This window comes from Quercus robur, chromosome 11, assembly GCF_932294415.1.
Source record: "Quercus robur chromosome 11, dhQueRobu3.1, whole genome shotgun sequence".
Taxonomy (NCBI): Eukaryota; Viridiplantae; Streptophyta; class Magnoliopsida; order Fagales; family Fagaceae; genus Quercus; species Quercus robur.
Window position 1 is genome coordinate 55,862,782 of NC_065544.1, and position 18,894 is coordinate 55,881,675.

The window sequence follows — 18,894 nt, forward strand, 5'->3', positions numbered from 1 at the left end:
AGATGTAATTCTTGTTACCAGAGAAAAAGTATCAAAGAAATCAAGATCAACTTTTTGTTTAAAGCCTTTTGCAACAAGTCTAGCTTTAAACTTATCTATTGATCCATCCGGTTTCAACTTTTTTCTAAAGACCCATTTACAACCTATAGTCTTATAACCTGGTGGAAGATCTACTAATTTCCAAGTTCTATTAGAAATTAGAGATTCCATCTCATCATTTACAGCCTTTTTCCAAAATATAGCATTAGGTGATGTTAAAACCTCTTTTAAATTTTGGGGATTTTCCTCAATGTTAAAAACATAATAATTAGGAAAAAAATCCTTTTCAACTCTAGCTCTTTTAGTCCTTCTAGGTCCCATTTCAAAATTTTCTTGATTTTGTAAATGAGAAGTAGATTAACTAGGTTGTGATAAAATATTTTCTTCACCCCTACTATTTTTCAATATAAAAGGAAATTTTTCTTTATGAAAAATTGCATCACCAGATTCAAAAATTATTTTGTTTTCAAGATCAAAAAATCTATAGACTGCACTATTAATCGCATAACCAAGAAAAGTACAGGTAGTAGCTTTTATACCTAATTTAGGTAATTTTAGGGTCAGTAATCCTTACATAAGCAAGACAATCTCATACTCTCAAATATCCCAAATTTGGCTTATATCCTTTCCACATATCAAAAGGTGCGGTATGTGACTTTTTATGTGGCACTCTATTCAAAACATGACATGCAGTTAAAATAGCTTCACCCCAAAAATGTAAAGGTGCACCAGATGCAATTAACATAGCATTTGTAGTCTCTCTCTCTCTGTCTCTCTCTCTCTCTCTGTCTCTCTCTCTCTCTCTCTCTCTCTCTCTCTTTATATATATATATGTAAAGTTTAGAGAAAGTTCAATTAGAATCCAATTTTGTGCCATGTATCTAAATTTATGTGAGGACCACACCATAATTAGACACTTAAGTTTGTGCTATGTGCCCACTTAAGTTTTATAATCTTGTTTCTCAAAAAAAAAAGTTTTTTAATCTTTGTACCAAGTGAGTTAATGAGTGCAAAATACTAAGGATCTAATATTAATGAACTAAAAAAAAAAAAAAAAAAAAACCAACCACACACACACACACACACACACATATACTCAATAAAAATCACCACACAACAAAGATCACCATAAGTAGTATTAAATTTAGGTAAGAATTTTAATATGTGACTAATTACGTTTACTTTTAAAAAAAAATTTGACTAATTATTTATATTTTTATGATAAAAATTGTGTTTAATTTTAAATGTATCTATAAGTATACATGTGTTACATCATATTTTTTTTAATAATTTGACTAATAGTTTATACTTTTATAATAAAATTTGTGTTTAATTTTAATGTGTTTGTATGGGTTACATGCTTGCCGAATATTAAGGTAAAAAGATTTCATCTTTTAGTTCTTTGTTGGATTTCTTTCATTAGTTTGATTGAAACAAATCATTTACCCATTACCATTTAGAGCACTAGCATTCGAGGATGCAAAAAAAAATTCTATTTTACATTCTAAAAATCTACTTTATCTATTTTACCATCCCTTTTTACAACTCACTCTACAATTCAGTTTTTATTTTTACATATAACTCAATAAAATAATATAAACTACAAAACAAATACTATAAAAAACTATTGATTTCTCTCTCATCTCTGTCTCTATCCTCAACAACCAAACTCACACTGAGAATCACCAGCATCACTGAACCAACCACCTAGAAACACCAAACCAACCAAACAACACCACCACCACCACCATGACCATCACCTCTTAAACACCATTGAAACACCAAACCAAAACTCAAACCACCATTGGAACACCAAATAGAAATCCCAAATCCAAACCCAGCCAAATCCGAACGCATAGAACTCATCATAGCTAAAATACCCATCACTTGCAACCAATTTGGAATACCCACCGCACCACAGCCTTGCCTACAACCGATTCAACACAAGCCCCAACCAATTCAACCCAACTGATTCAACCCCAACCCCAATCTGAACTGAAACCCAAATGATCAAAGAAGAAGAGACAGAATTGAACCCTAAACCTAATCTCCACCGTAAAACCCAGCCAACACCCAAATGATCACCATTGAAACCCAACCTAGAAATCGCCGAATTGCCACCCCTGAAATCAACTCACCAATGAAACCCATCATTGAAATCCATCACAGAGACCCACCACCTAAACCCAGCCATCGATTCAGCTCCACCACTGAAACCCAACCTAGCAACCACCAAATCGCCACCCCTAAATCCAACCACCACTAAAACCTACCATCATTGAAACCCACATCACCAAAACTCACCATCAGCGAAACCCACTATCACCGAGACCAACCACCAAAACCAAGCCACCAATTCAAACGAGAAGAAATAAATGAGAGAGAAACAAAGAGAATAGAGAGAAGAGGGAGAGAGGGAGAAGAGAGAAATAGAGAGAAGAGGGAAAGACACTTAATAGTGTTTTTCTAATGGAGAATAATGAAGTGGGTTACAGGCTACCGAACATCACTAATTTCATTTGAGTAAAATAATAATTTTCAAATGTCATGTAGGCAATATGAAATCAAGTCAAACCACAAGAAGGTAATATGAAATTATCCCAAATTAAATAAATAAATAAATAAATAAATATATATATATATATATATTTATATATATATGGAACCTAATAAAGAAAAAAAAGAAGAAGAAGATCGTATTGTTCCAACTTCCAAGTTCCATCTTCCATGTACTAATTCAGTCACATTCCCATTCGTGACAGGAGAATAAAAAACCCCGCGCATCCAAACAGACCCTCCCCCTTAAACCCTGTTTCTTTTTCTACTTCCTCCAAAAACCCTAACCAGAGAGAAACACAGAGAGTTCAGCTATGGCTTCCATTGCTTCAAAAAACGCAAAGAACAAATCAAAATCGAAATCGAAATCGAAAGAGAGACTCTCTCTGTCAGAGCTGAAAACCCTAGGGCACCAGCTGCTCTCATCTCGAGCTCACATCAACAACCTCCCTATCCTCCTCTCCCACATGTCTCCGACCTCGCCTCCTCCACACGCTCTCGAATCCCTCCTCTCTCTCCACTCCTTCTTCGCTCCCATCCTCTCCGACCTCCCTTCTTCCAAGCCTTCTTCCATCAACCACCGCGATGACGACCCTGAACTTATCTACAACACTTGGGTCCGTTCCAAGTTCGATATCTTCGTCAATTCCCTCATCGACTTCGCCGCTTCTCCTCTCGCCGACGAAACCCTCAAAGTCTGTTTCTTTTTCTTTGTAAATTGTTTCTTTATTATTGAAGTATTGCCAGGGACACAATATTTTTTCGCAATTTTTAATTCTCTTTTTCGTAACTGCTGACATGATTTGTTGTGATTGGAGTGACGAGTCACTTCCAATTTGGTTCACCACTTACACGACTTTTATTATCTGTCAATCACTACAGGGCATGTCAATTATGAAAAATATAGTGTTCTTAGACTTTGTTTGTTTGTTTATTTGGTTAAATTATGCTTCTAAGTTTGATTGTTGGTCATTCAACTTTAAAAAGTTCGAATTGGGTCTCCAAAATTTTAAAAAATTAACAATTTTTGGTTCTATTGGGACTGAATTGTTCATTTTTTTGAAATTTTAGGGTCAAAATCCGGACTTTTTTAAATTTAAATTTGAGTGACGAAAGTTGAGGCTTCACCAAATTTCATGCCCCAAAAGTATAATTTACTCTTGTTTATTTTGATTGTGCGTTCGTCTAATTTGGGGTTTTTTTTTGGGGTAATTTGAATAGGAGGTTGTGTTGGATACGATGATGGAGTTTGTGAAAGTTGCAAATGGTGGGAGGTTTCACTCTGCTATATACCACAGGCTTTTACATGCTATTGTAAGTTTGGACAATTTCTGAGGTTTTTATATTTTATTTTGTTATTATTTGTTACATCGCTTAGTGATGTGGATGGACATTTCTGTTGCAGGTTCACTCCACGGTGCCGCTTAATTTCGTTGTAGACTTGCTTGTGTCGAAGTACTTCAAGTACATTGATGTACGGTATGATCACTTTCTTACACTGCCAATGTTTGTGAATTTCAGTTTTAGATGATGGTGTAGTTACTGTAGTATGTTGTTACTTAGCGTTCTCAGTAGGACAGGAAAGATGTAATCTCTGCTGTGTCTATGTCATGGTGTATGTTAATTTTATAGTAGACTTGATTTGTGTCAAAATACTTCAAGTACATTGATGTATGGTATGATCACTTTCTTACATACCAACGTTTGTGAATTTTGCTTTTGGATGATAATGTGGTATGTTGACATGTTGTTACTTAGTATTCACAGTAGGACAGGATAGATGTAGTCTCTGTTGTGTCTATATGGTTCTTTCAGGTTTCACTTCGATTGCTTGCTTCTGGTATCTTAAAATTGTAGTTAACTTAAATGTTATCTTCTGTTTTTAATTTTTTTCTGTTGAAATAATTTTTTTTGAATTATTATTTTTCACTTGCAGTTATTTTACCTACATTAGTCTGGAAAAACTTGCTAGAACTTTGGAGGAAAAAGACATTTCTGGTACTTTTCCTGCTATGCACCACATTGAAACTTTTCTGCTAACTCTTTTATTTTTTGGGTATACACGTAAGAACATTTTATTGATTTTCCTCATCAGATCACGGAGATGTGAATGCAGACAGCAACGATGAGAGTCATTCAAAATCTAGGTAGGTATTTTTCATGTAGTTGTTACTTCCTCCCCTTACCTGTGCTCTTCTTTATCAGGATCTAGATGATAGCTGTTGAATTTATGTAAAAGAAGTTTACTTTTCTTGCAGCTTGGAGATTTTTATTCACAATATACATTATGTTATATTGCACATCCCCCCACTTGAAGGCTCAGATGAAAAATCAGATTTCGAGATGTGGAGCAGATCAGGTGATTGCTTGCTGGTTACTCTTGGAGCTTATCATTTCCTTTTCAGTTTTCTTCCAATATATGGTGTTGTAACTCCTTTAGTTTGTATATATATGTATTCATGACTAGTATGTATCAATCTAGTCTGTCCTTTATATGGCCTTTATTCAGTTGCACCTACATGATTATTATCCGACATTAATGCTAACTGCCTGGCGAACATAGAAGATGGAAATACATAATTTTAATTACTGTACAACTTTTGTTATTTGGGCTCAATTAAGCTTTAATTTTGCTTGTTTCTTTACTGATTAAGATTCTTATCTAAAGGAGGTGATAGTAAAGAGCTCTCTGGGAATCCAAAGGCAGAAGATAAACAGCTCCATACTGAGAAGAACAAGAATAATGTAAATTGCTATTGTTTTACTTGTGCAGGCTCTTTAATGTTTGTACTATTGGTTAAATTAGTTCTTATTTTTCATTTATAAACTCCATTGTATTATTATGCTTAAATGGATAATGTCCACTGATATTCTTTCGTATATTTCTTTTTGATATTGTGTATTTGTGTTTAGGTGTTGTCTGCTGCCAAAATTGCCAAAAAGATGAAATTAAAATTTACAAAAGCATGGATTTCATTTCTTAGGTTACAGCTTCCACTTGATGTATACAAGGAGGTAAGCCTCAAACTTTTCATACTATGTTAGAAACAGCATATTGTGCTCTTAGGCATAATCTATTAAATGTCAAAATGCATGGAAATGAAGTTGTCTTATTTGTTATGGCTAGTCTTGAGGTTAGAATTAAAACAAATGCCCTGGCAATCAAACTTGGATCCTCAGATCCTAATAGGCTCTCTTGTCATTTTTGTAACTTTTTTCTTTTCCCCCTAATAATCTTAAGCCAATATCTTTTTTTGTACAACTTGTGATGGATATAATTTTCATTCTCACACCAATTGCATTTGAACCAAATGGTATCTTCTGCCCCCAAAAGTGGTGGAAGGTAAGGTAATGGTTTAAATCTCATATGGGTGCATGATTTATGTTTATATATATAAAACAATAATTTATGAGTTGAGTTCTTCATTCTTAATATTAGCACCAATTTGATTGGTTTTTGGTAATTGTAGTCTCTCTCTCTCTCAGCATGTTTATTATTTGTTTTTGCTGTTCTTTTTATCTTAAGGTGTTCCATTATTTTCTCACGTTCAGGTTCTTGTGACTCTTCACCAGGCCGTCATTCCTTATCTGTCTAATCCTATAATGTTATGGTAAAATTTACATACTTAGTAGATTTCGTATTGTTTCATATTTTACATCTTGCGTCTTTTTCTCTTTTGAATGTTGAACTTGTGTCTAATTTACTCCCTGACAATGTGCAGTGATTTTTTGACAAGATCATATGACATTGGTGGTGTTGTCAGTGTCATGGCTCTTAGCAGTCTCTTCATCCTCATGACACAGTATGGTTTAGAGTACCCTAACTTTTATGAAAAGCTTTATGCTTTATTGGTCCCTTCTATCTTCATGGCAAAACATCGGGCAAAATTTTTCCAGGTAACTACATAGTTCATCTTTACACTTTATGCTTTAGTGTTGGAATTTAGGCTCTTCTTGAGCAATTTCTTATTTTCTAAGTGAATGCAATGTATTTTCTGTAGCTTCTTGATTCTTGCTTAAAGTCTACACTTCTCCCGGCATATTTGGCAGCTGCTTTTGCTAAGAAATTGAGTCGGCTGTCGCTTTCAGTTCCTGCTTCAGGAGCATTGGTTATTATAGCTCTGATTCACAATCTTTTACGAAGACATCCTTCAATCAACTGTTTGGTGCACCGGGTAGCAATACAATCTTACTATTTACTTTCAATTATATTTTTTTGGTTCAATTTCCCCATGATCCATTTGACTTTGGTGCAAGTGGGGCTCACTGGGTTTATTATTATGAGTGGGATTGTAGGTAGATTCTATATTGTGCATTGCATAAATTGCATCTCCTTTGCTTGTTTCTTGAAACTTTTTCTCTGTTTGTTGCCTAATGCAGAATAACATAACATAAAAATTGGAGTTAAATAGATTGGTTTCCACATGGTAAATACCAGTATGTTAGATAGGCTTTATAATTGTGGTATGGAGGAAAATATGCTGGGTTTTAGAATATCAAGGTTTTCTACGTAGTATAATGATAAAGTTGCCACCTGATTGTGTGATTGGTAGTACAAGAAAATTTAGAGGTGCAGCACATACTTCAATGATACAATTAGACCAAGTCATATTATTGGCCCCCACTTCTATTATTAATAATATTCTTATGTTATTTATCAAAAAAAATATTATTGGCCCCCACTATGTTTTTGCAATTATTAATTGAAGACTTGGCATGGGTGTTTGCAGCTCCATGATGCATTTTGCTGCTAAAGTTGTAGCTTTTGTCCATGAAGTTGACAAGAGTTGCTAAAATTAATGTTAGTTATGAAAAATACGCTTTGGTATCAACAGTAAAAGGATCAAATTTAATGTACGAAATGAAATATATGGATGATTAGAAGTCAAACAGAGGAAAGAGTGAGAGTTACTCTTTTAGCAGGAGTTTTGGGCACTGCATCGTGCTGCATATGAAGCTTTATCTGTTTACAATTCTGAACTATGAATGGAAATGGCAAACTTTTTCTTGGAGTCCTATTATGTTCTGGTTGTGTGTTCAGTAATTAATAGCTGTCAGTTTAGTAACGCTAGATTGGTTGGTTTCCAGTATGTTCAATCCAATGGAGAAAAAGCACTTAAGGTTCACCAAATTAGATTTGGCCACTCAGATTTTTACTTTCTAAACTTTGGTGAATGAATGGTTTTGACCCTGTTTCCACTAATTCTTTAAATATCAAATTTTTAAGTTCAACTAATAACTCTTTCCAATGGTTGAAATATTTTTTTTTTTACCTTTCATGCATTCTGTAAGAAGGGCTAAATTAGAAGTTTGTGCAGGAAGTTCAAGAGGAAACCGCAAAAGAAACAGATGCAGATATGTCCAGCAGGAAACTAGGCATTGATCATTTTGACAATGAGGAAAGTAATCCTATAAAGTCCAAGGCCATGAGTAAGTATCTTCTTGAATCTTTTTCTATTCCTCTCTCATTTTGGCTAATTTACTACCCTTAGCCAACCCAAAGTAGTTGTGAAATGCATTATTATGAGTTTATCCATCACATCACTCTGCATGCACTTTTGTTTTCTATTATCTTACTTACCCATAGATGAAGAATACAGAGCTTGAGTGCTTGCAGATTGGTACAAATTAACTATGATGCTCCCAATTATTGCATAGGTTGAATTTTATTAGGCTTAGTTGCACACTCTTATGTTTTGGAAAACTTGTAGAGCCATTAAACTGGGATGAAAAGGGATCGTATGTATTTGGACTTTTATTTTCACATTTAAGATGTTTTGGTTCAACATTATAATACAATTGACCTCTATGGTTTATGTTGTTTAGCTTTGAGGCTGGATTGATCTTCTTGATGCAACTAGGCTCACTAAGTATAACCACTCAAAAGTATAGTTCATGACTTCTGTACTTTTTTGTTTGTTTGGCTTGGAAGCCTAAACTCTCTTTTTTTCTTCTTTAGTTCCTTAGTACTGTCAGGTTTGATGACCTAAGAAGGCATCCTGTTTTAATAGATATAAATTAGTGTGATCCCTGTATCATGTAAGCAATGAATGTGAACATCACACGGATCCTCCATGTCTTCTCTCCAGTTTACATTGCTTGATTTCATTCGTTAATATATTTGCTCACTCTGAGTGGTGCAATTACTTTCTATCGTAACTTTACATATTGATGAACATTTTTGGAACAGAAAGTTCCCTTTGGGAGATTGATACCCTCCGTCACCACTACTGCCCTGCTGTCTCAAGGTACATGCTTTGATCCTTGTTATCACACCCCTACATTTGCATGTACATATTCAAATGTACATATATTTTTGTAATGCATGTACAAATGCTTGATTCTATTTGGTAATGTATTTTTTCCTTATGGTGTTAGGTTTGTTTTATCACTTGAGAATGACTTGACAGTCAGAGCTAAAACGACTGAAATGACAGTTCAAGATTTCAGTTCTGGTTCATATGCAACAATTTTTGGGGATGAGGTAATGTTCTCATGTCTGTCAATACATGAAATTTTTTTATTAATTTTCCATTAATCAGGAAAAAAAATGCTTTTTATGCCATTGACTGGATTTAACAATGAAATACTATTTTAACCCTGATTGGAGCATGATTGGTAGTTGAGTACCTGTCAATGTGCCCATACTTATCTAGATGCATTTTTACAGTGCTATCTTTGAAGCTTAACATGGGGTTGCTTCAGTATTACTTATCTGGAAAATTAAATGAGATAACTTTAATTGCATCATGGAGACAGTTTTCTGTGTGCGCTCAACTAGGATATTTCACAGTGGTACCATATTTCAAATCTATGCCTTTAGTCACCTTCAATGCTGGCTCAAATTAGCTGTTTGTTAAATTAGTTAAAGCTTATTTTTTCCGGTGAAATAATTCAAGGACACAGTACGGTCAAGTATTTGTTAATATTTTGGATGCTAAAACATTTTCTTTTATGCATTTTAAGTTCCCTCAAAGCTTCTCCTTTAATATTGCAGATTAGGCGAAGGGTAAAACAGGTTCCACTGGCATTCTACAAAGCTACTCCCACCTCTTTGTTCTCAGAGTCTGATTTTCCTGGTTGGACTTTTAAACATGATGGCAAGGAAACAATTGATGGCAATGATGAGAAACAGATTACTAATATATCCGATGAATGTGATAATAGTTCTGCAAAACGACAACGAGTAGAGAATTCATGATCCAAATGCAGTTTTCTGTGCATGTGTAACCAATTATCATAGTTATGCAGAACAACGAGTAGATAATTCATGATCCAAATGCAGTTTTCTGTGCATTTGTATACGTTGTTCATTATATTCGAGTTCCATTTTCCTCTTTGGGTTAGGCTTGTATTTCTTTTTGCCAATGGGTTAGTAATTTTGTCAGTAGGTTTTGCTCTGCTCTGCTGCCAATTATTTGTTCCTTACAAGTGTACTACAATTTCTTTGAAATGAAACCAAAAAACCAAATGATAAATAAAATATTCTCTTTAAGGTGCATCATTGGAAAGTTATCTTGTGCAAAACCATGAATTTAATTGTTATGTTTTGTTGTTGCACCTTAGGTACTGTTCCTTAAATGTTGTAATTTAAGTTTTCCAATTGAATTAACCATGGTAATGCAATGATGATCAACAGTCAATGAAACAAAAATGATGTTATCTTTACCTAATGACAATTAAATTCATCCATGTAGCTTAACTAGTGTAATCTTATTATTAAATTTACCTAGGGAAATTTAAGGTACAATACCTAGACAAAATTTAGCTTTTAACTTACGATGGTCTTGTGGGTATCCAGGGAGGTGGTACGGGAAGCTTAAAAAATGAAAGGTCTTGACCTCATACGAAGGGTAACATGAATCTTCAAAATGAAACAAGGTTTCCTTTCTCTAAGACATCCAATCTCCCATGGAGAATAAAAGTTCTATTTCAAGTTTTCATTTGAGCAAGATCAAATGCATGCCACGGTTGGCTATTCATAGTATTATCATTCAAATTTGCTATCAAGCATCCATCAAATCTAATCATATATTACTGTCCAGAAGATCTTGGAGAAGATCTAGACTTTCTGCAGATATACACCTTTTGAATTGGAATTTCGGGATCTCAAGCGCAGGTGGTGGGTCTGGGGAGAAACACACAGTAACAACAGTCAGGTTATCACATGTATTGCGTTTGAGTGCCTCCCTAACCAGCTCCCTTGAGCATCTCTCCGGATCATTGTGAAGCATTAACTCTTTCCTTGCAATTGTTACTGCACACTGGCTGCTCATCACATCCCATAGGCCATCACAGCCTAGTATAAGGAATTCATCTTCTTCATTCAGTACCATGTCCTGAAGCTCTGGCTCTGCACTCAACGGACTGGATGAGCCTTTGGGATCTTTCATGTGCCAATCTCCAATAGCTCGAGCCACTGATAATTGACCATTAAGGTATCCATCATATACTACACCACCAAGCTTCTCAATTCTTAGTCTCTCAGAGAAGCTATCGGGTTTATGGTCTCTGGACAGCTCTACTGCCTTACCACGTTTCCCCAACACAGCTCGACAGTCCCCTGCATTGGCAATTAGCATCATCCTGGAAGGAGAGATCATATGTCAAACATAAGTGGCCTCATCCCTAGAGACACAAAATAATCATAGCTAAATTCTTCAGACATTGCATCCAGAGACTGTCCTATATTGAGTGGTTAAAACTCTTCATGTAGCAAGCGTTCATCTTAACTTTATTTGATAAGGAAAACTGACAGGAAAGACGCTAAAACTACTACTGATTTTAATGCAAATTTTTTTCAACTAGTGTGGTAATAAGCATGATTGATGCCTTCTCAACAATTAGTTACATAATAAAATTTGCAGTATCCTTAGTATCACTCATTTGATCATTATTACTAAGTTATACCATAACCATGTCCCTAAAATGGACGGTAGTGTTTGCCAACCCAATCCCAAAATAACATACCCATGTTCCCAACCATGATTTCAGGACCTAGAAAGTCATAATGAAGATTGAAGACATCCAGAGATGAAAACATTATTGGTGGCCCCAAACAGCAAAAGTAGTTTAGTGGCAAGTGAAGTTTTATTCCACAGTTAACCAAGCATGGTTATTACCTGAACAAGATAAGAGTAAAAAGTAACTGTTATATTTGCAGAGTCCATATTTTCATTAATCATTTTCCTCCACATATAGGCTGCATAATATCTTCATTGCCAATTGATCAATTATTATTTCCTGTGGACATGAATAATTTCTGACGATACCGTAAGCCTGAAGGATAATGCAGATACTATTATTATGTACTTCATAGATACTGGCCAACAATCATAGGAAAATCATTTTCAGTTATGTGGTAAGATTTTAATTCATCCAATACTGAATTTCAGGAAATTAATTTTTCTAAAACAATGAACAGAAATAGCAAGTTCAGACTAGAAACAGTACCTTCCAAAAATAAGGGCAGTCAAGGCAGTGGTGCCAGAGGAACTATCAAGAGAAGCTGCATCAGCAAAAGCATGGTCAGCTCTCAGAAAAGCACTCTTAATGGCCTTGTTCACACAAATGGGGAAATGAGAGTCCTCCAATATAAATCGAAGAATGTTCTCTCTCACAAATAAAGCTGCATCTATACCCCCATGGCCATCAAACACCTGCAGCAGGACAGTAATGATCAGATCACATAGCCAATGGCATGCTATGGCAATTGTGCAATCACCACTGGTCTATTGCTTATTTACCAATCTATAATTTAAGTATCGGCAATCTAGAATTAAAACTCTAAATCTATGATTCCAGCAATTAAAATACAGACCCCATAGAAAGCTCCAGGAGAAGGGAAGGGTGCAGTTGAACCTAGATGTTCAAAAAGATTATCGATACATATGTGCTCATCCTCCATATAAGGTTTGGGTCCAATCTCTGAACAGCTTCCAGAACGAAAAACAGGTACAAACATGGCATTACCATCTGATGGTGACTCTGTGCTAACAACCCCACTATCCAATTCCTAAGCAAAATGGATCTCAAATCAAAATGCAATACATTACATATAATACAAATTCAGTATGAAAAGAAGATGAACACTGCAATATAGTTTTTCTCACCACTTCAGCAGTAGAAGCCAACTGAGTTGAGCTCATGCAGTGTCTTATTGGTGGGAGGTACCGAGGAGGTTTCCCCATGAGCACTACTTTTGTGCTCTCTGCAGTTTCAGATTTATCATTTCTCATTGAGGTCACATTCCCCTTTCTGCAACCATCTTCTAAAATGGAAAGATGAGGTTGGTATTCAGTCCCTGCAGCCATTTTTTTTATTTTAAAACTTGCATCCATTCAATCTGAATCAAAAGCAAGCCAATCAAGTTGAGGTTTATATTGGTAAATGACCAATTGCTAGTAGAAGGAAAGAAAGAGAAAGAAAAAGAGTACAAAGTAGCTTTAATTTCTTTCCTTTATATGGAAAAAGCTAGGTAGAAAAATCCAAGAAACTTTTGAACCCATCTCTACCATAATTGCTAGTACTACAACCATGTGCAACCCAAGTTGAGCTGAAGTTATGGACTTACAAGCTAAAAAAGCTTAATAAGATATATTCTCCCCCAAAGAATAACATGTAAATAAAAATTCATAGGAATAGTCACAAACCCAGATCACAAACATCAGAATATCCACAACCCATATCGAATTTCACAAAATTCACTAATTTCAAATCAATACGAATCCTAAAAACAGAAGAAACTGACAAATCAAACACTAGGCAACTATAGATATAATAAGATTCATATGTGCAGGAGATAGAAGATGAAGAATAAGATAATCATAAACTCATTATACTTGCCGTACAATTATGGTGAACAATTCTTTAAAATGATGCTTGATTCCTGGAAGGAAAGAAAGAATGAAAAAAAGGAGGAGTAAGTGACAACCACAAAGGCACAAAAATAAAGCTCCAAAGCTTTCAACTTTGAGATAATGGGGACTAGGGACTAGGACTTTTTGGAGTCTAGGACACTGTTATTGGGGTTGGAAATTAAAGAAAGTGTAGGACATAGTTGTGTACTTTTGTGATTTCCGAGCACGTGGCTATGTGGGATTGGGGGGGTTGAGTTTACGTAGTTGGATAGGATTTGGAAGAGTGAGTGTTTTTTTCAACAATTGCGGCTGACAGATATCCTGGCCGTTGGATTGTTTGTACGTGGAAATAAACGGTCAGATGTGGGGGACAGTTTTCATAGGTAAGAGTAAAAGGTAGTTGACAGTAGTTGACACATTGGAATTTGGATGTGTAGGGTGGGGGCACGTGTGCAGCTGCTATTTGCTTTGAATCTTATCACAGAAACGTCGTTTCTAACACCGTTTAAGATTTTTTGTTTTTAATGGAAATTTAATTACAAAACAAAAGTCTCAATAGTTGAGTTGACACCCATACATATCTATCGATTATCTTTTTTTTATGAAGATCTTTATCAATAATTGACTTGCAACAAAGTTAGGAGGATCTAATCTAATACAACATAAAAGGTTCCCTACAGCTACAGCTAGCTAATTCATGTCTTTACTTTCCTTTAAAAAAGTAAAATTCATGTCTTAACTTTTACTAAAAGATCTAAGTAGTAATTTCATTCTTTATCTAATGTTGGAGATGAGTCACCCTCAACACAAGTGGAAACGACTCTAGATTCAACTTTTTACAAAACGGCAACAATGTCTTTACCAAAACCCATTAGTATTTTAATGCTTGCTTATTTACAGACAAAAGTAACATGAACCTTTCCGTGGGGCATTATGACCTTGGCCTATAACTTAGGGGAGTTCGGCCCTTAAGACCAACAACCTAAACCATGATGGTAACTGGTAAGGGTTAGTTTCAATGCACCGGAGTTGACATGATATGATCACGTGTTTGCATTATGTCGACTCCAATGCATTGAAGCACTAGAGCTAATTCTTGTCTAATCATGATAGACTCATAGACAAAAAAATTCATACTATTGGAAGGAAAACTAGATTCATATTATGCCTATCTTATTATTTATCAAATAGAAGTATTAAGGAGAAAGTCTAAGGGCACACCCAAGTATGCATTCAAATCTCACCTTGTAATTGGTTCATGGTGGTTCCATGTGTAAGTGTGCTAAAATTCCTTCACAACTTGACATTCAAATATATATGTTGTGAATTGGATGTAGGTTTGGGTGTGGCCGTAAGCGTATTATGTGTCGATTAAACGCATGCAGGGAGGACCAAATGCTGACAAGTGCCTTCGGTTGCAAAGAGTAGCCAAGTAAAACTGATCATTAGGAGTAGCTCGAGAGTCATGGAAAATATGGTCTCACTCTCACACCAGACTTTGTGCATAATTGTATAAATTATAATACAACCTTCTCAACTCACCATTGCATTTACTGCCACCAACCCCATCTATCCATCAAATTTTAATATTACTTTAAATGATTAGCTCCATAGTTGGAAACCAAGAAGAGAATGTCGTCATTGGTTTGTCCTGGTGTAGCGAGCAAGTTTTTCTCCTCTTTATAGGTCCTATCCAGATCGATGTTAAGGTATACATTGAGTTTTCATACAATCGATAATTATTTACTACTGCCAGCAGCTTCAACCAAAGCAAAAACCTACCATTCTCTTCATTGCTAAATGCTAAGGTTGCTTCCAAACCTCCAAGCTTTATTTCTTGACAATTTGATCCTGATTAGATAGCCAAGACTCCCAGTTAGGTCCCAAATTTTTTCCATCTTAGCATATATTTAGTTATTTTTCTTTAAGATATTCAAGTGCTAATTTTTAAAGAAAAATGCTACAATTGTTTCGAATAATTACAATTGCATACCCATTAATTTATATACTAATTTGTTCTTTGTTAGTTCTCAGTGACATTAAATCAATTATGCAATGCTTTGTAATATTTACACTGCATTAGTTTACAAGGTCTATGTGATTTCTTTTTTCTTTTCTTTTTTTTGATGAATAGGTCATGCTATTTCTTATTTACAATTGGATTGCACAGATAATGAACATGATAAGTACATTTAACGCTTCCATGAGAAGTGCTTGTTGTTTGGATATTAACACTCGTTAAGGCGACATGGTGTCACATTAAACTCCTGTCTTTATGAGCCTTGAAGCTTGCAGTAGTACATTTCAAGCTTTCACTTTAAAAAGTTTTAAAATAATTCTAAATTTTCAGAACATTGTTAATTTCAAGTTTCAACAGCGGCTTTAAACAACAATAAATAAAAAAAGGGGGGGATGGGGTCTTTAAGAAGACTTTTTTAAAATTTGGAAAAGTGATGATGAAGCAACTATCAAGGTCCATAAAATATACTGTACTATAAATATAAGAATTGGTAGTTGGTACAGACAAGAAAACTAGAATTAATAAAGGGTTACGTGAGAAAACAAAATACAAGTTCTGGTCAAGTATTTCAAAGAAGCTAATCAATGTGCAAATGAAATGACCTCACCATGAAGATTGTAGATTTTTAAGAATTAAAACGAACCTATCAAGAGGGCCCTGCATTTCAGTGTCTTGTATAAGAGGCATCTTTTTTTATTGATTAGTGTATAAGAGGCATCTTTTAAGTTGTCATGTTTGATGAGTGATGACCGATAACTACACATCATTATAGTCAAATTATTTTAAATAAATAAAGAAAGCTTTGTGGATATATGGTGTAATTTATCCTGGCGTGATACTAGTAATTATTATTAGATACACTGATACATGCTCTCTGTATTTTATATATACAAACTAAATTTATTATTAATAGGATGTAATTTCCCTAACTTATATTTTGTGTAGAATTTTAAAGTTAGAAGAAAAAAAACACTTAAATTTTAATATTTTTATAGATGAAATAGTCTCGATGTTTCTCATGCATATAAAAAATAAAGAGATAATGTAGTCTAACCATAGATTTACATATAAGTTAAACAACCATAGATTTACATATAAGTTAAACAATGCCTAACTTGAAAAGGTTAATAATACAATTTGTTCTCATCTGATAATTCAACATAAGTCATAAGTTAATAGAAAACAGATGGAGAAGAGGCAATTCAAAACGTGTTTCTTATTTTTATGAGCCAATAAATATGCATCAAACAGATGAAAGAAAAGTGCATGTTTTCTACAACATCTACCTAACACACACACAAACATGGCATGCTTTTTGATGCGTTTCCTTTTCTACGCATGGTTTTTCATTTTTGAAAATGAAAACCAAAACAAGCCAGAGAAAACGATGTGAAAAGGAAAACAAATATGGTAAAATGTTATACTTTTAGTCCTTGAAATTTGAGCTAAGTTCAATTCTGATTTTTCAAATCTATAAGATCCAAATTTGATTCTTGAGATTTCAAAGATTGAACAATTTTGTCCTTTCATCTATGGGTTAATTTGATTTTTGTTCCTTATATATGAGCTATTCCCATTTTTGTCCTTTTATGGTTTTGGTTCAGCTTTGGTATTTAAAAAATTACGGTAACTAGTATCTCGTTAGTCAAGTAAAAAAGAAGAAGAAGAAGAAAGATTGAGTTACTAAATTATGGACATTATTAGGCTCTAAACTTGTTTGGCTATGTAACAATTTATAAAACTATTAATATGTACTATTTAAACAAGTTACATAACTCATTCAACAAGTCATAATCAAACTACATATGGATGGCTTCTAAGGATTAATGGCAATGGAGCAGGGTGAGGTCGAATCATGGGTGTCCCATTCCTGCCTTGCCTCCTCTTTAAGGTGGGGAAAACTTGTACAAGGTGGTAGTAGGGCAAGTCAAGTTTGGGCCATGTTAGAAATGTTTTACTAATATTAATGAGATTGCTTTGACATTGATAAGATAAAGGAAAAAGGGTGACTAAGAAAGTACTAAAACAGAAGTAGACACAAGTGTTTTTGAAGATAATTAATACTAAAAAATGTATAACTAAGATATGTATAGAAAATGTTATATGTATCGTATAAATAAGTGAAATATGTATTAAATAATATTTGTATTCACACATTCAAGGGAGCATGTGCAAAACCTGTACCCACAGATCACCTCTTTGGGTTGGGGAAAATCTGTTTAAGGTGGAGTGGGGTAGGTCATTTTTGTCGTCCCCAAATTAGTCTCTTCAATAGCCACATAGTGAATTTGAGGAAAACAACTCTAAATGGGTTTGGAGCTAAGTTTTATCCCTAAATTATTACCATTTTGACATTTGAGGACTAAATCTGAATTTGTTTACGTTAGAATAACAAAAATCAAACCTACACAGACTGGAAAACAGTAATAAAAAGTTCCCACCTGAATGTGATCAAAAGAGTTCTTGTACATATGTTGCCATCTAATATGGAAAACTTGGGTGGGTATGGGACATGAAGGCAAAGCACAGAAAGTCAGTTTTAGAGCCGCAATATATTCTGTCATCAAGGTTTGCATCTTTTACTACGTGTCACTCATTGAAGCTTGAAAGTGTTTTGTTCGGAGCTGTTTTTTTAAATATTCTTGGGCATGCCTACAATTTGTTTGTCATATTTAAACACAAAAGGGGAAAAAAAATAATTTTTTCTGTTATTTACTTTGATCGAATGAATAATTCCAATGCGTGGTTTGTTGTTCTTAGGCTTAAAAAACAGTCGTTTAAAGGTAAGACAAGCACATATTGAGCTGGTTTAATATCTTCGAAACTTCTTTTTGAGGTGGAAAAAGGAGGGTAGAGAGACAGAATCCATAACTACAACAGTGCAACAATGTATTGGAGAATTCATCCAACATTGGGAGATTATGGAATTTTGTAATCATAATCATGAATGCTTAATCATTGAAATTGTTGTTTTACATATAAAACCTTTTTTAAGGTACTAATTCCACGTTGGAAAAACTTTGGCTCGAAATTGGTTTGGAGCTACCTTGTTCCAACCCCATGATGTGGTTATTGAAGAAACCATTCATGTGTAGTTTTAATGACATGACTTTTCTAGTGAGTCATGTGACTTGTTTAAATATACATGAATAGTCTTATAAATCGTCATGAAATAGGTTGAAAAAAATAGTTCCAAATTAGTTTGGAGCCAAGCTTTGTCCTTATGTGTTTAGTCTCATATATTTGTTCAAAGCTAGTCTTGAGCGTGGTGGAGGGTTGTGGTAGGTTTACCACCGATGTAAAAGTTAGTCACTTTATTGTTAATGGATCCACCATTTCCTTGATTAGTCTTTTGAGGATCCATAACCATAACTAACCTCAAAATTTTGGGACTAATAAGGTAGGTTGTTGTTGGGTGAT

General features: G+C 34.5%; 2 protein-coding genes across 4 annotated transcripts; one reads left to right on the forward strand and one right to left on the reverse strand.

Annotated features, from left to right (window-relative positions):
• Nucleotides 1-2,753: 2,753 nt before the first annotated feature.
• Nucleotides 2,754-10,096, forward strand: LOC126707385 (protein NUCLEOLAR COMPLEX ASSOCIATED 4). The gene is made up of 15 exons (XM_050406997.1): nt 2,754-3,290; nt 3,817-3,909; nt 4,001-4,074; nt 4,532-4,593; nt 4,691-4,742; nt 4,854-4,954; nt 5,264-5,340; nt 5,509-5,610; nt 6,148-6,206; nt 6,318-6,492; nt 6,597-6,770; nt 7,914-8,025; nt 8,786-8,843; nt 8,974-9,079; nt 9,593-10,096. The coding sequence occupies exons 1-15, from the start codon at nt 2,910-2,912 to the stop codon at nt 9,794-9,796; spliced, it is 1,830 nt and encodes a 609-aa protein (XP_050262954.1). The 5' UTR covers nt 2,754-2,909; the 3' UTR covers nt 9,797-10,096.
• Nucleotides 10,097-10,460: 364 nt separating this feature from the next.
• Nucleotides 10,461-13,617, reverse strand: LOC126707386 (probable protein phosphatase 2C 27). 3 transcript variants are annotated; one of them, XM_050406999.1, is made up of 5 exons: nt 13,446-13,617; nt 12,708-12,898; nt 12,416-12,610; nt 12,049-12,254; nt 10,461-11,181 (listed from the first exon to the last, which is right to left on the reverse strand). In XM_050406999.1, the coding sequence occupies exons 2-5, from the start codon at nt 12,831-12,833 to the stop codon at nt 10,623-10,625; spliced, it is 1,086 nt and encodes a 361-aa protein (XP_050262956.1). In that variant the 5' UTR covers nt 12,834-12,898; nt 13,446-13,617; the 3' UTR covers nt 10,461-10,622. The 3 variants fall into 3 exon arrangements, with proteins under 3 accessions (XP_050262956.1, XP_050262957.1, XP_050262955.1); XM_050407000.1 differs by having other exon boundaries at nt 13,441-13,606; XM_050406998.1 differs by having other exon boundaries at nt 12,708-12,940; nt 13,446-13,602.
• Between the last annotated feature and the right edge of the window lie 5,277 nt (nt 13,618-18,894).

Excerpts from the sequence above, each read along its gene's own strand:
- LOC126707385 (XM_050406997.1), top strand. The coding sequence starts at position 2,910 with ATGGCTTCCATTGCTTCAAAAAACGCAAAGAACAAATCAAAATCGAAA. Across the intron at positions 4,743-4,853 it reads GAGAGTCATTCAAAATCTAG|CTTGGAGATTTTTATTCACA; the intron begins GTAGGTATTTTT and ends CTTTTCTTGCAG. Across the intron at positions 9,080-9,592 it reads CAACAATTTTTGGGGATGAG|ATTAGGCGAAGGGTAAAACA; the intron begins GTAATGTTCTCA and ends TTAATATTGCAG.
- LOC126707386 (XM_050406998.1), bottom strand. The coding sequence starts at position 12,935 with ATGGATGCAAGTTTTAAAATAAAAAAAATGGCTGCAGGGACTGAATAC. Across the intron at positions 12,611-12,707 it reads TGGCTTCTACTGCTGAAGTG|GAATTGGATAGTGGGGTTGT; the intron begins GTGAGAAAAACT and ends CATTTTGCTTAG. Across the intron at positions 12,255-12,415 it reads CTCCTGGAGCTTTCTATGGG|GTGTTTGATGGCCATGGGGG; the intron begins GTCTGTATTTTA and ends GTCCTGCTGCAG.